Source organism: Phascolarctos cinereus, unplaced genomic scaffold (genome assembly GCF_003287225.1).
Source record: "Phascolarctos cinereus isolate Bilbo 61053 unplaced genomic scaffold, phaCin_HiC Scaffold_726;HRSCAF=1367, whole genome shotgun sequence".
Lineage (NCBI taxonomy): Eukaryota > Metazoa > Chordata > Mammalia > Diprotodontia > Phascolarctidae > Phascolarctos > Phascolarctos cinereus.
The window spans coordinates 390,817,013-390,833,414 of record NW_027556098.1 but is presented as its reverse complement, the minus strand read 5'-3'; the positions used below and the strand labels follow the sequence as shown (position 1 = coordinate 390,833,414).

Here is a 16,402-nt window from a genome sequence, read left to right as displayed (position 1 = left end):
GCTCCACTAAGGTCATCTAAGTGGTAAGTGTCAGAGCAGACATTCAAACCTCAGTCCCCAGACTGTCCGTCTAATGCTGTTTCTACTATATCGCTGCTACTCCAACTATCTCCATCCCTATATGTGACCCTTAAGACCCTCTTAGTATTTACCTCTCTGAGCCTTCATTTCCTCATCTGGTGATTGGGGATAACAGTAGCATCTACTTCACTGGGTTATTGTGAGGATCCAATGAGATAATAGATTTAAAGCACTTTGCAAACCTTTAAGCTCTCTGTAAGCGTGAGCTATTAGCTTTTATTATTATGATGATGATGATGATAGTGGCTTTCTGGAAAAAGCTTATGGCCCCAGGCAGTTAGCTACCAACTCCTTGGAGCTGAGCCTGGATCCTGAGAAATAGCCTGTCGAGTGATATCAGTATGTGTTGTTGGGGAGGGACCAAGGTCTGGCCAAACTGGAGAGGCACAGAGTTTATCTTCAAAAGGGTATGTCTTGGTTAATCTTAAGCCTTACCCATATTGGAGTAGCCATTTCCCCTAATCACTTGCCTTTTCTGGATTACTTGGGACTCTTCAAAAATGTCTGTCAGGAAGGATGAGGGAAAAGAGACCCCGCTTCCACTGCCACTGCCTGATATCACAGTTTTCCTGTCGTGAAAATAAGCACCAACTTTCTTACATGCCATCCATTGAACAGTCATCTTTGAGCAGCCGGTGAATGAGCGGCATGAATGAGCGAGTGGAGGCTGGATGTCCTCACCTGGAACAGCAGATTAGAGTCTTCTCCTGGTTTGATGAGGCGTCATCCCCGTGGTCATATGCAGTGACCCCTCCCTGCTTCTTGCCTGGTGCCCCAGTGTTGACACATGGTGTTGATGTGTTGAGTGAGGTGGAGGCTAAGGTCTTCATGGGCTTTCTTGCCATTCCCTAGATGGCTTGTGAGCAAGAAGACACAGATTGTGTCAAATGTTGTTCAGTCGGTGATGTGGGCGGTGAGATCGTTCCTTAGCCCTTCCTTCGTTTGCTCATTCACTCCTCATTTAATCTTTGCCATGTGTAAAACACTGTGCTGTAGCCCCAGACTCCCAACATTCCGACTCCTGAGCTCTTCAGTGCTCAGGCTGCTCCAGAGCCACAGAGAGCAGTGAAGGTCTGCTCTCAGAATGGTGGTGGTCTAGTGGGGATGCTTCAGGATTTTTAGCTTCCCAGGAAATATCAGATCAGCCTCTTGGGTTTTCAGTGAGCATTGTTGATCATGGTTTGGAATTGGATGCAGAAGATGTGTAAGACCTAGCCCGCTCTTGAGGAGCTAACGAGCTACTCCCGAGATCAGATGGAACCCAAACGCTCAACTGTGTGCAATGGGAGAGAAAAGAGAAAGGGGGCAGGCAGCGTGTGTGGTGGTGGTGGTGGTGGGGCCTCACCCAGACGTCAGTGAGCATCCACAGGTCCCTTCCCTTTTGTCTGTGTCTTCATTTTGATCATTTGTAAAGTGAGGGGGCTGGACCAGATCCGGCTCTCCCCGTGTGGTCTGGGCACCCCCGGAGTCCTGAAGATCCTCTCCGGAGTCCGTGAAGTCAGACCATTTTCACAATAATACCAAGGTGTTTGCATTTCTAATGCAACAAATATTGATAGAAATAACTCACATAAACAAAGCTGGTTGAGGGGTCCTCAACCGTTTTTAAGAGTATAAAGGAGTCCTGAGGCCAGAAAGTCTGAGAACCGCTAGACCAGATGGTCTCTACAGGCAGCTTAGTGGTTCTGAAGTTTGTTCCTTTTTCCTTTGTCTCCTTAGCTTCTAGGACAGGGCCTTACACAGAGCAGATGCTTAGTAAGTGTTTGGGAAATTGAATTCAGTTAGTATTTATTGCATGCCTATTGTAGGGATAGCAGAAGAGAATGAAATAGGGCATTCTTTCCTCTACCTTGAGAGGCTGGTAGTCTAGTTGGAAGGAACAAGAAATTCCCACACGAAACACTGGATTAGCAATAAGAGTGTAGGATGTGACTTCCAGCCGTGTGCGTCTGTAACTGGAGGCGAGTAGAATTTAGAGAAGTGGAGGGAAAATAGATGGGCCAGGCATACAGTGGCCAGAGTGAGCCTGGTGCTTTATGGGTCCCTCAGGATATAAGCCTGGCCCGGGGAGTGGGAGGAGTGTGTTGGGCCCATTGGGAAAGTTTGTTTAATTCAACAAGCATTTTTAAAATGCCTACTGTGGGCCAGCCACTTTGCCTTGGGAGGTGATGTTCTGCAGGAATAAAGTTCAACAAGTAGTTTAGGGGTAGATCATGGAGGGGCTGAAAGTCAAGAGAGTTTCAAATTGACCTTTTGGGGAAAGGCCTGTTGGAGGCTGTTGAGCTGAGAAATGACATCATATTTTTTAAGATAGTTTTTTGTTTTGTAAAAGATGTTTGACAAATTTGACTGACACGTAGGCTTTGTTTCCACAGACCTGGACTGAATGAACCATTTGGCTTTTCAGTCTTCAACTTCAGACTCCTGACATTTTATTGTCTTCTGTTTTCTCTTCCCACCCAGATTGCCACTGCAGTCAAGTTTCTACAGAACTCCCGGGTCCGCCAAAGCCCACTTTCAACCAGAAGGGCATTTCTTAAGAAGAAAGGTACATAAGTACTTTAATTACTCTGAATTGTCTACCAAAAAACGGACGTGGAGACAGGTTTGGGGAGGAAGCATGCTTTTAATAACAGGCATCTTGTGCGCTCAAAGAATAGTCTGTGCACTCATCTGATTTCCTATCAAGTGGGAATACAGGTTTTTTTTTCCTTTCTGTGGAACAGAAAGATCATCCAACGAGCACTGTTCCACAGAACGCATGGGGGCAAAAAAGACAAAAAGAAAAGACAAAGGCCCCTTAGCATAAGGACTATTCTATGAATCCCCCTGGCCTCAGGATGGCCAGCTGTGGGTTAGGAGGTCACCTGCTTCAGAAAAGAGCAGAGCCGGAGAGGCGCAAAGACTGAGGGGCTCAGCAAGGTCAGGTTAAGGTCAGGCTTGGGGTCAGTCTGATTTACAGGCTGAAATGGGAAATTGCTGGTGCTCTAGTATTTCTGTAGACTGGAGTAGAAGGAATCTCATCAAATTCAGTACTGCCTGAAGCAGAGTCTGTGGTGGCTGTGCTGGGGACACCAAACAGATTGGCCTTTTCCTGCCAAGTCTCCAGGTTGGGAGTCAGTAACTGATGAAGGAAGATAGAAGATCTTTTGGGAAGAGAGGTGGGGGAATGGGACTTTTTTTCTCTCAGTTGACTCCCTCCCATTGGCCCACTTACCCCCCTCCCCCACGTTGGAAGAAAAGAAAGACAAAACTCTTACAATAAATATGAATAGTGAAGTAAAATACATTCCCAGCATGACCACATCAGAAATGCATGTCTCATTGTCTACGCGGAGTCCATCCTCTCTGGTCGGGAAGTGGGCTGTGTGCTTCATCACTGGTCCTCTGTACCTGTGCTTGGTCATACAGGGATCAGAGTTCTTAAGTCTTCCACACTTGTCTTTATAGAGCTGGTGGTATTGCAGGAGTTGTCCGCTGGTTCTTCTCACTTCACTGTGCATTAATTCATATGTGTTTTCCCGGATTTCTTTGGATCCATTCCTCTTGTCATTTCTCACAGCATAATAATATTCTGTTACATTCACGTAGCATGATTTGTTTTACCATTTTCCAGTTGATGACTACCCCTTTTAGTTTCCGGGTTCTTTGCCTCTACAAAAAGAGATGCTATCAATATGTTTATACACCAGTCCTCTTTCTCTTTCTTTGATCTTCAGACCCAGTAGTGTTATCACCGGGCTAAAGGGTACACGCACAGGTTAGTGACTTTTGGGGCATAGTTCCAAATTGCTTTCCAGAATGACGGGCCCAGCTCCACTGACAATTGTCATTTCTCTTTTTTCGTTAATTTTGCCAATCTGAGGGGTATGAGGTGAAACCTCACAAGTTGCTTTAATTTGTTAGTGATTTGGAACATTTTTTCATATGATTGTTGATAACTTGCATTTCTTTCTTTGAAAACTGCCTGTTTCTATCTTTTGACCATTTGATGATAGATTTTGATACAGCTTAAAAAATTAGTTTTGGGGCAAGCTCCCCCAACTTTTTCCCCCTACTCAAAAAAAATATTATTTCTTCTTTAGTATCTAGAATAGCAATCTACCCAAAAAGCCCCATTGAAATGGCTTGAAGGGGAGGTGAAATTGTTTGGTGCTGTATGCTAGGCACTATTTTGTGATGCCCACCTAAAGGGATGCTTCTTTCCTTGGCCCAAGTGAAGTTCTGAGCCTGTCTTAGGCCAGCATCCCATCAGGAATCCCCTGAGAGCAGAGGGCCCAGTGGTGTGTTCAGGAACTGGCATCACTGGGGCAGCAGCTAGGAAGGAGGCTGCCACGTTGCCTTTCCGGCCTCTCTGGAGTGGCCGAGGCCTGAGGGGCGGCATCCATGTGCTGATGGTGTCGTGGGCACTCTGCGCATTTAGGAGATTATGAAAATCTGGAGTTTGTTGGCCAAGCACTCCACTGTGTGAGCATCGTGCCATGGAAGAGTTTTTCCTTGAAATCTGCGGACCTGTGGGGAGTAATTAATCATGAAAGCTTGGGGATTTCAGCTCTATCATCAAAGCAATGAAGCAGGGGAAAGCTGAGCCTAAAAGCCGTGCTGATTACCCACGGTAACCTGATACAAAATCTATTGTTGCTGAGAGATCCTTAGCCCCAGTATATTGTGCACTATTATAACTGCCCGAGCTGCTCTTCCACTGGCAGTGACCAGTTATCCCTCATTTTCTCTCCAATGCAGCTGGGTTAGAATTTCATTTGCAGAAGGTATTTAGAGCAATTTGGAGACAAATGTCTCTGGTGTTTGCTCGGCACTTCCCACCGCAGGCCTTGCTGAGCAGTTTTAGTATCAAGAGCTTCATCTAATCTGTTTAATTTTAATAAATCCCTGACTGGGAGAGGGAAAGAGGGAGAGAGAGAGAGAGAGAGAGAGAGAGAGAGAGAGAGAGAGAGAGAGACAGAGAGACAGAGAGAGACAGAGACCGAAAGAGATAGACAGACACTCACATCCACACAGGCCTAAATAATACCTCTTATGAGCTACTCGGCTCATAATTATTGAAGAGCAGAAACTGTTTGTTATTTGTTGTGCCTTTTTTTGTTCTTTGTAATGGTGTTCCCTGCCTCTCTTCTAATCATTATGAATGTGAAACCTAGGAGAGCAAAGCTCCACGAAACTCAGCTGGAGTGAGCCAGTGCCCTCTGGCCATCTCTGTGACAACGGATGTGCTTTTATCCACAGCCGTTGAATGGTGAACCAAATGTGCCCATTTCCTCCCTTCTGCTTTGCCCAGTTTTAGCTATCTGCTAACCTCAGGACCGGGGCCAGCTCCCCTGCCCAAGGTGACTGCTTTGTGGGTCTGTGCTTACCATTAAATGTCTTGACTTTAGGATGACCGGCTGTGGCTTGCATGAGATAGTCAACTGTGTCCCAGAACTCTTCTGGTTACTCTCATTCTCAGTGGCTCCCTCCTTTATTCATTACTACTACCCAAATTACTTAGCAGACTTAATTGCCTTTGGTATGGGTAGATTGTAGGACTTAAAGTCAGGAGGACCCAGGTTCAAGCCCTGCCTTGCACATGCATTGACTGTGAGGCCATGGACAAGTCCTTCAACTTCTCAGTGTACCAAGCACCTCTGCATAGGAAGAGAGAGTTTCCACTTTCAGCCACTTAAACTGTTGAACTCCAAGGCATATAGACCCCAAATCAGTGCTCCTCAAGCTAGTCTGCTTGACTAGGCAAAAAGCCTTTTGGGCAGAGTGTGTGTCTTTATGAGCCAAGGAACAAGGAGAAATGCCGAGAACAAGCCATAGGAGGATGAAGCTGGAAGGGATTGTAGTGCTCAGCGAGGCCCCCCTCTCAGTGTGTAGATGAGAAATATGTTTTAGCAGGAATGTTCTATTTCAAACCCAAAACCAAGGGAAAAAAACTTGGGTAGCTGGGCACGTGTCTGTCCACAAGCAGAATCATAAACTGTGCATGGACAGGACCAGGAAGGTCTCTTAATCACCCACCTCCATTATCCTCTCAAGATGCTGCTGGAGCCAGTCCTCAGCCATTTCCGGATGGAATCCCCATAGGGTGGGTTCTGGCAGGACCTCCCTGGATAGAGAATTGCAAGGTTTGATGGGTGCCTGGGGAAGAAAAGGCCCCTTTGTGGATTTAAACTTCCCGTTTCCAATTCCCACTGGTTCCCTCGGTCAGGCTTGTAGGATCAGAATAGCTCGGCAGCCTCTGGCTGGGGATGGGGGTGGGGGAGTCTGGTGCTGCACAGCAGGGCAGCAAGCCCACAGTCAGTCCCTTAGCCCCCTTGCAGTTGCTGAGAGGGAACCTGGGCGGCTCATTGACTGCGGGAGGCTACTGGCAGGCACCCTCTCGGCCTCTCCCCAAAGGAGTCATTGCAGTGAGTGGGTTTGGAGCCCTGGCTTTGGGGGGGCTCGCAGCTTCAGGAGTCTTGGCTTTTCCTAGCAAATGTCACTTTGGGGAATTGCAGTGAAGCACTGACTTGAATTATAATCTGGAGGTTTTTTTTTTTAATAAACATCTCTTTCCTGAAAAGGCAAATCCAATTTTGTTTTTCTTTTAATATTATTTAATATTTAATATAGAAATTGAGGTCCCTGTAGTGCATGTCAGTTCAGTGGAAAATGAAGGTTACTTTAGGAGCATCAGCTGAGTTTGTTTTATTATGAAACCACAGCTGGGAGCTTCGACTGCATCCTGCCCCTATTACCCGTGGGTTAGGGGTGGGTGGTCCCTGATTTTTTTTGCGGGGGGAAGTCTCAGAAGAGGGCATTGGGTTCATCTCAACTTTTCACCATTTTGTCGCGATCCTTTTAGGATGCTTCAAACTCTGGACGTGGAGTCATTAATGAGAAACTCGAAGTTATTAGAATCATTTATCATTTCTTTGAAGTTGGTACTGCCATTTTGTGTAATTTACAACATTTCCTCTTTTTTTTTATTGAGAACTTTTTGGATGAAAGAGAAAAGCAGCTGTTCACCTTCAGTGTGTTCGAATAAATGTTTTTGTTTGCCTTCCAACTCCTTGCTTCTGCAGTGACCCATGAGGCTGCCTCGTCAGCCGCTGTGTGGGGGGCTCAGACCCTCAGTGAAGCAGCCTAGATTTAGAAGTCGTGCTTGCCAGGCAGTGTCAGCTTTGGGGCCTGAAGCAGGCTAGAGGCCAGAAGGCCGGATTAATCTAAAAAGCAACAACAGAGAGTCAGCCCAGGAAGGGGAGTGTCCAGAGTCGATGTCTGTAAGCCTGTGGTGCTTTGGTGCTGGAACCACGAAGTGCTGGAGGCCTAGGTCAGTAGAAGTGCTGACCTTTTAATGGTTGGTGGGGGGACAGTGGCCTGTCGGTGTGATTCCTACACACCTAAGGGAATGAAAAGCTGGGACGAGAGGACTTCTTCTGTGTCTCCCTAGTTGGCGTGCCCTCTGAGTGCGGGTGGAAAAGCATTAATCGATGCTGGCTGTCAGCGGCCCATTCACAAGTTGCTTCCTTCTCTGAGGAGGAAGCTAACAAACCTACTCTGCCTCACGCTGGAAATATCTCTCACCCCACTGGAGAGGGAAAATGTTGTATCCCTGAGTCTAGGAGGTGAAAATAGATCTCCTCTTCAGTCTCATCTTGGAAGGCAAGTCTTCAGCAGCAAAGCTACCTCTTCCCTAGGAAGAAACCAACTGGGCCTCAGCCTTGGCAGTAGAGAGGAGGTGAGCAGGCCTCTAACTTGGGAGTATTTTAAAGGGGAGTAAATTCTTACACAGATTTCAATTTAACTCTCTTTTATTACTTTTCTTTTTTATAATGTAAGTCCATTTCATAAGGCAGTTTGCATGTCCTTGAATGGAATCTCGTTACCATGAAAGCTTTTTTAGCATTGATTTCATAGCAGTCTTAATTTAATAGCTCCGCCATTACTGAGAAGCCCTGGGAGTGAGGCCCTAGCTTTCCAGGTCACTGACCTTTTAATTACAAACCTTGTTCTGATGGCCAGGTTATCGACTGGACAGCTCCCAGCTTGTGCCCCTAGGATGAAAACGAAAATAACTGTGTTTCCTCCCCCATCTCCAGATAAAAAAAATTGTAACCTCTTGTGTTTCTAAAATTAATTTTCTCCTTCAGCTTTGCTTTATAATTAATTCTTTAATGCGTCTTGGTGAAGCCTGAAGTCTCTACAAAGCCTTTTCTTGAACCAACAGACAAGTTTGCAGTGGGGGATGGGAAGGCAGTGTGATTATTTCCCTTTGCTCTCCCCAGCTAGATTGTGGTCCAGTTGTTCATAGTAAGATAGTTCTTAGGCAGGGCTAGCACTGTGGGTGTTGATTTGCGTAAGAGTGAGGGGTGGGGAGGGCGGGCCTCTTAACACTCAGATTAATAGGACGTGGATTAGGAGGTGCCTAGGCCAAACAAGTGATTTGGAAAGCTCTAAATTTGGGGGTTTCATTAGGAGGTGATAAAATTATTGACTCCTATACATTTTTGAAGAAGCCCCATTTATTAGGAAAAAAATGAATTGATTAACGTTTTACCTTTTTACTGTTCTCCCAGTGCTAGATGACCGGAGAGAAGAGATCCACTCTACAGTCTGGAGATTCAAGGGGTCTACTGGCTGCGGAGTTTGGTGGTCACCAAGTGTTTGTTAGGATTCTTTGGATGGGACTGGAGAGGTAGCAAAGGAACGTAGAGCAGAAACAAGGTTTTAGACAATAACTAAACCCCAGGGAAAGGGAGCGCTCATTCCTGAGCATGTATGTAGCCTGCAGCAGTTCGGCCCATCTCTCCTGTCTGACTCCTGTGGTTCTCTGTGGCTTCCTGCCCTTGTTTGCCCAGGGGAGATAACGTTGGGGGCAGGGAGGGTGCTCGGCCTGCTGGTGGATGAGGCAGCGGTGCTACCAATACAAACATCCCCAGGAATGGGTCCAGGGCTTTGTGCTGCAGCAACGTGTTTGTTTCTGGGAATGATTGAGCATCTCTATCCATCTGCTGTGAGTGGACCATCTTCCTTTCCTGCCAGGCTTGCGTCTGCATATCTATCTTCTGCTCTTCTCTGCCAGCCTGTTCATCACACTGACTATTTTTTTCACCCCCTATCAATTTTCCTATTCCCCTTCTTATCCAACCTGTCTTGAACTCTCTGAATCCTTGAGACCTACAGCAGTTAGGGCAGCTGAAAGCCATGGAAATACAGAAACTCTCGCTCTCTGACTCAGAGGCTGTAGCACATTAACAGTGACTACAGGTGCTTCCCCCAGGTGGTTATGGGGGACCAGGTAAGGGTCCTAGACTTCACTCTGAAACGAGAGGGTTGGGTTGTTAGGAGTGAAGAAGAAAAATTTCCCTCAGTGACCGTGAAAACAGGGCCTGAAGGAGAGCCCCAAGCCCAGCTACAGTAAGAGGAACTGATGTATGGGAGCCTGTGACGCTGCGCTGTCGTGTGGAGCTGTCAGTGACGCCAGCTCTCGGTGGTCGATGAGAACCCTGACAGAGCCAGACTGGGGACCCCGAGGAGATGGTGTAGGACTTTGCGTACTTTTGTGTTTGTGTCTTATCTCTCCACTGGACCATGAGCCCAGCAGGGCCGGGTCTCATCTAAGCTTTGGAGCTCTTCAGTACGGTAACCTGATGAAATGAATGGAGGCACTAAAGGAAGTGGCAGGGGGAGAGAGAGGAGGAAGTAAGGGGAAAGAGCCAATACTATTACATTTATTTTGTCTGGACGGGGAGGAAGGCAGAAAGATAGGACCAAAGAGAAGAACAAGATGGCCTGTGTAAGGTGTGACGATTCAGGTTGCTGAGGATTATGGAGTTCAGGGAACCAGCAAAAAGGATGAGGGAGAAAGAACACGGTGCGTGTTCCTTAAACCAGGGACTGCAGAGAGGAGCTGCTGTGAGAGACGAGGGTGGCAGCTGAGATGAGCTAAAGCTCATGATGAACAGAATCTAAGAAAGGAGCCAAGGGTACGTACAGCCTGTGACCCCAAGTTTCTGTACACAGGAAGAGCAGATCATAATCCAAGGAGGCAGATGAGATCTCATCATTATCCTGGATGAGACTTGGGGAGTCGTAGCCTGTGAGTAGACTAAGGCTCTGGATGATTAATACAGAAGAAACAAGATGGGTAAAAGGGGTGTGTGGCGGGGATGACTGTATGTTAAAAATCCTCGTGTAAGGAAGTCCAGGAAGTCGGAGAAGGATAGCCGGGAGCTTTTAGATGGAGATCACTGAAGGGAGAGAAAGAAGTAATTTTGTCCTTAGAGTGAGTATACTACAGACCACCAGGACAGAAAGAGGAAATAGATAAGTTCAGGAAATAGATAGAAAGCCCAGCACAGAAGCATGATATAGTAGTGATTGGGGACAGAGTGAGTCAGTTATCGAGATATGTGCTGGAGATCTTTTTTTTTTTTTGCAAAAACCCCCTCCCAAAACCAGAAACAAAGCACGACTTGTTTTAGTGATAATTTTATCCTTCAAAAGGTAGAAGAACCAATAGGAATTCTCTCCTGGATCTGATTTCTCACTAACAGGGACAATCTGGTTGCTAAGTTGGAAATGATGAGAACTTTGAGGAGAGAAGAATAGGAAAGCCAGGCATGGGCTGACATACATCCACGATTTTGGGAAAGTAGACTTTAGAATTTTCAAAGGATCTCATAATCTAAAATTCTTCAGAGGAAGTCAGTAAAGGAGAGATGGGAAATTTGCAAGACACAAAGGGAAAGAATTCCAGCAAGGAGGAAAAAGCACAGATTTTCTAAAGAGATTGGTTGTGGATGCACAGAGAATTCTCCAACCAACTTTATATTTTCAAGCACAGTGTTTAGAAGATGGAAGCAAGGACAGGCAACAGAGAGTGAACATGAGAGCGTGGCCCCGTCCTGTGACAGTGTTGTCAGAGTGAGCCGAAGCTGGCTGCCAGGGGCACCTAAGGGGAGCAGAAGGGCTGGTGTGGCTGCCTGTTTTTGTGTGTTACTGTATTGAGGAAAAGGGAAGCATCGAAGAAGACGTAGGACCAGTGCTTAGTTGACAGGGAAGTGAAGACAGAACTACAGAATTCCTGTTTTGTTTTCTCTGTCCAGAAGAATGACCTTTGCATTGGAAATGACAAGATAAAGGATAGCTGGCAGAGAGTTTGTGCCGAAGACAAACAAGGAAGTGAGGAATGCCTCACTGAATTCCAGTCACCTGGCTCGGGACAAGAGCTCCAGTCTCTCCCGGCTCCTTCTTCCATTCAGCTGCCAAAGTGATTTTAAAGAGTAGCTCTGACACGCCACCCCTCCCCTCGCCTCTGCTCCCTGAAACTCCAGCAGCTCCTTTGCACCTCCAGGACCAAATCTAAAATCCTCTCGATGGCATGCAAAGCCTTTCATAGCCTGCCCTCTCCCCATCCCTCTCCCATCCACTCACCCATCCGCCTGGTAGTCCAGCGACACTGCTTTCCTTGTGATTTCTCACACAAGACACCCATCTCCAGAGTCTAGGTGTTTTCACTGGCTGTCTCCCCCTTGGCCCTCCCTCACCCCCGGAATTCTCCCTCCTCAACTCCACCTGATGTTTCTGGCTTCCTTCAAATTGCAGCCACAAAAACCACTTCCTACAGGAAGCCTTTCCTGATCCCCTTTAATTCTAGAGGCTTCCATCTGTTAACTGTCTCTAGTTTATCCTGTCTTTGCCTTACTTATACACGATCGCTCTTTGAGAGCAGGAACTGGGTTTTGCCTTTCTTTGCGTGCCTGGTGCTTAACGCTGTGTCTGGCACATAGAAGGTGCTTGAGAAATGTTTCTTGACTGACCCATGTGACCTCAATAGGCTTGGGACTAAGAGAAGCATTACCGTGATGGCTGCCCCATCTTTGGTGATATTGGAGAGGTTGGGGAGAATGAGAGAGAGTGGTACAGGGGAGATGTACTGTGGGATGAGATGTGTAGGTGCAGTTCTCCTCGTTCTCCAAAAAGGGACGAGAGAAGGAAATGCAGACTTGAAGCCAACGTACCTGACTTTGATTACTAGGGAAATCCTAGAATGAACAATTCTAGAGCTGGTTAGGGAGCATCTAGAAAGGAAGTTGGCCTGGCTTCATCAAGAACAAGTCCTACACATCTCTCCATCATTGAGTGGGTTAGTTACTAACCTGGCAAGCCAGGAGAGTGATCTCCATGGCGAATGTCCAGGTTTTGGCAGAGAATTTGGTAAAGTACCTGTTAACATTTTTGTGGAAAAGACCTCGGCTGTAGCAATGAGGTTTCGAATTGGTTGAATGTCTAGTTAAGAGATTGAAAAATAGGCTTCACTGACTCCATGCTAACTTAGCAGGAGGTCGCCATTGGAGTCTGTGTTCATCCTGGGCTGTTTAATATCTATTTATCAATGACTTGGATAAGAACATAAACGGTATGTTTGTCCAACGTGCAGATGACACAAAGCTGGGAGGGATAGATAGCTAAAACACTGGATGAGAGAGAGAGAGAGAGAGAGAGAGAGAGAGAGAGAGAGAGAGAGAGAGAGAGAGAGAGAGGGAGGGAGGGAGAGAGAAAGGGAGAGAGAGGAAGAGGAGAAGGAGGTGGGTAATGTGGAATGTCCAGAAACATAGGCTATAGCCATGTTTTAGGGCTGTAAATGACAGGCTAAATAGTTTCTGTTTTATCCCAGAAGCAGTGGGGATCCATTGAAGGTTCTATACTGAACTGATTTATTTACGTTGACTCCCCCAGTAGAATGTTTTTGCCTTTCTTTCTAAACCCAGGGTTTAGTGCAGTGTCTGGTACATAGTGACCCTTTGGTAAATGCTCGTTGATTGATTGATTAAGGCAGATTATTTTGCCAGTTGTGTGGAGAATGGACTGGAGAAGGTAGAGATTAGAAGTAGGGAGCCCAGTTAAGATGCTAGCACAGTTGGTAAAAGACAAATGATGAGAGAAGAGGTGAGCCAGGTAGAATGTATGAGGCCTGGCAGCTGACTGGCTGTGGAGGGTGAAGGAGCCTCTAAGGATGGGAGTGCCCTCCATGGATAGAGGGGACATTTGGAGGAGAGATGGGTTATGGGGGAAAACAGTGCATCCCATTTTAGACATGTTTTATTTGTGGTAGGAACTATTCATCAAACATTTTGAGTTTCTGTTATGTGCAAAACATGCCATTTCCATTCACGTGAACCCACGAAACATTTTTGGTGGTAATTCAAATCCTTGAAGTAAGGAGTCCAGTGTAAGTTGCAGAGAATTAGAGAATTAGGCTTATTTTGGAAGTTCTATCAGGAGGCAGGAGATGGGGGAAATTCTGGAAAAACCGATGATTACCTACATATGGCTATTTAAAAATTTTTTTTTTAATTTTTAGGCAATTGGGGTTAAGTGACTTGCCCAGGGTCACATAGTTAGTAAGTGTCAAGTGTTTGGTCTGAGGCCGTATTTGAACTCAAGGCCTCTTGACTTCAGGACCGGTGCTCTATCCACTGCACCACCTAGCTGCCCCCACATATGGCTATTAATTAACTTTTATGGGCCTTGGTTTACCTGTCTGTGTATTTAGAGACATGATTGATTTCTCAGGTTCTTTCTAGGTCTACAATAATGTGAGGCTCTGAGACAGCGAGGCGGTGTGACAGTGCGCAGAGGTCTAGGCCTGGAGTCATGGAGACCCGATTTCAGATACTTACTAGCTGTGTAACCTTGGGCAAGCCACTTAACCTCTGTTTTTGCTCAGCTTCCTCAACTGTAAAATGGAGACAATAACCTGCCTCCCAGGATTGGTGTGAGGATCACATGAGAGAATATTTGTGAAGCGCTAGTACCTGGCACATAGGAGGTGCTGTTTAAATGCTAGTTACCTTATTGCCTATGAAAATATAGTATGGCTCCCACCTGGTATGCCTACTATAATGTTTCAGATGTACTTGAAATCTCACTATAATGTACTTCTAAAATGGTGAACTTCTTGCCTGTAACTGGAGACAGAATTTTTTAAATGTATGTTTTATAAGATTATGCTCCAGAGGAAGAGAGAATTGTTTTTTAACCTATGGAATTATGAGACCCAGCATAGTGTTGTGGATAGAGAGCTAGCTCTGCTGGGCCCTGGTGGTGTGGCTCTGGGCAGGTGATTTCGCCTGAAGTACACTGGGACTGCTCGGCTGCAGAGAAGGTGCCCAAAGGAGGTTTCCTCCTAGGATGAGATCACTGGTCTAGTCGCTATTCCAGTGGAATTGTATGACATAAGAAGCTACATAATGAATTGCTACTAACCAATGAGTCCTAAATATAGATTCGAAGATATGAAGTTCTGTTCTATGCCTGTATGTGAAATTCCTTCTTTCTAGGAGTGAAGGATTGACATCTCTCAGAGGAACATTGACTTTTATTCCACTTCTCACGTACAGAATCATTGCAGTAGGTCTGCATTCGTTGCCTTGACTTCCTCACCCCTTCCTCCTCCTCTTTCTCTCACCTTTCAGTTCTTGCAGTCCAGCTTCTAACCGTACCACTTGACTGAAAGTGCTCTCTCCAAGGTTTCTAGCAGTCTTGTAGCTAAATCTAATGCCTTTTTCCTCAGTCCTTACCCTTCTTGACTTCTCTGTCAAGAAACTTTTGTACTATTTACCACCTTTTCCCTGCTTGCACACTCAGTGCAGCCTCTGAGGCCAACGTGCAGCAGAGTACGGATCAGTTCTTTGCCACTTGTGCTAATTTTGGCTTGATGATTGGCATCCAGAAAACAGAGGTTCTCCACAAGCCAGCCCCACACCATCTCTATGTAGAACCATTAGTTACAGCAAATGGAGGAGTTTTGAATGCAGCACATAAGTTCACTTACTTTCCAGGGATGTATACATAGATGATGAATGAGGTTGACGCGTGCATTGCCAGAGCTAGCCCAGTGTTTGGGAGGCTCCAAAGGAAAGTGTGGGAGAAAAGAGGTATTGGGCTACCTACCAAACTGAAGGTCTGCAGAGCCGTTGTGTTGATGCTGTAACCTGTAAAAAATAGACAGTCTACCAATGCCATGCCAGGAAACCAAATGACTTCCATTTGAATTGTTAGGAAGATTCTGAAGATCACCTGGCAGGACATGGTACCAGACACTGAAGTCCTTTCTCAAGCTGAACTGCCAAACATTCAGAGTACTACAGAGAGCCCAACTGTGATGGACTGGCCCTGTTGTTTGAATGCCAAACGTATGTTTGCCTAAAAGACCATTGTATGGAGAGCTCACACGAGGCAGACGCTCACAAGAAGGTCAGAAGAAGTGATACAAGGAGCCTCTCAAGGTCTTGCTAAAGAGCTTTGGAATTGATTGTGTGACATGGGAGACACTGTCATGGGACCGCCCAGCATGGTGTGCCCTCATCAAAGAAGGTGCTATTGTCTATGAGCAAAGAAGAACTGTAGTACCTCAGGAGAAACCCAAGATGTGCAGATTTAGAGAATCCACCCCGAATGTTCACATGGACTGTTTGTGCCCGACCTGAGCTTGTGTTGGTCTGATCAGCCACAGTCGGACACGATGTACCTTGACCCCGACATAGCGGTGTCGTTCTGGTCCTTGAGAATGAAGCACAACAGCTGCTCCCTCCTGTATACTTCTGCTTCTTCCAGGCTTTCCCCGCAGTATTCTCTCCCAATCTTGGCTCCTCCTTCTTAATCTCCTTTGCTTGATCTTCATCTGTCTGCAGCCCTCTAATTGTGCGTGCATATCAAGGCTCCGTCTCTTACTGGTCCCTTCGGTTTCCATGGGTCCAGATCTGTAAATCTGGCCCTAATCTCTCCTGAGCTCCAGACCTGCCTGTGCTGACTGCTGGACATCTCCACGTGGAGATCCCATAGACACCACAGGCTCTGAACTGGGAACCATCGTCTTCCCCCTAAACTTATCCCCCTACAAAGCTGAGGGTACTAGTCGCTGAGGTTCGCAACCTTGGAGCCACGCTCCGTACTCTCCCCTGCCTCCCAGCGGCCGGTGAGCTGCTACCTCTTGTTTAATGCTCTGCCCTCTCAAAGCCACCGCCCTGGTGCAGGGCCTTGGTACCCCTTGCCTGACCACTTCATCGATTATTCAGTAGTCTCATTGCTTCTGCACCCTCTCTCTCTTCTTTCGTTATTTATTTATTTAGGCAGTTGGGGTTAAATGACTTGCCCAAGGTCACACAGCTAGTAAATGTCAAGTGTTTGATCTGAGGCCGGATTTGAACTTGGGCCCTCCTGACTTCAGGGCCGGTGCTGTGTCCATTGCGCCACCTAGCCGCCCTACTCTCTCCATTCTCCGGGTCCTTCTTCTCGGCGACCAAAGTGATCTTCCTCAAACACAAGTTTG

General features: G+C 46.5%; 1 protein-coding gene across 1 annotated transcript in view; it reads left to right on the top strand.

Annotated features, from left to right (window-relative positions):
- The window catches only part of PEX14 (peroxisomal biogenesis factor 14), a 151,164-nt gene that overhangs the window by 65,963 nt on the left and 68,799 nt on the right, over positions 1-16,402 (top strand). Inside the window, 1 exon segment of the mRNA XM_020974097.2 lies at positions 2,545-2,629. Within this exon segment, the coding sequence (XP_020829756.1) occupies positions 2,545-2,629 (85 nt within the window).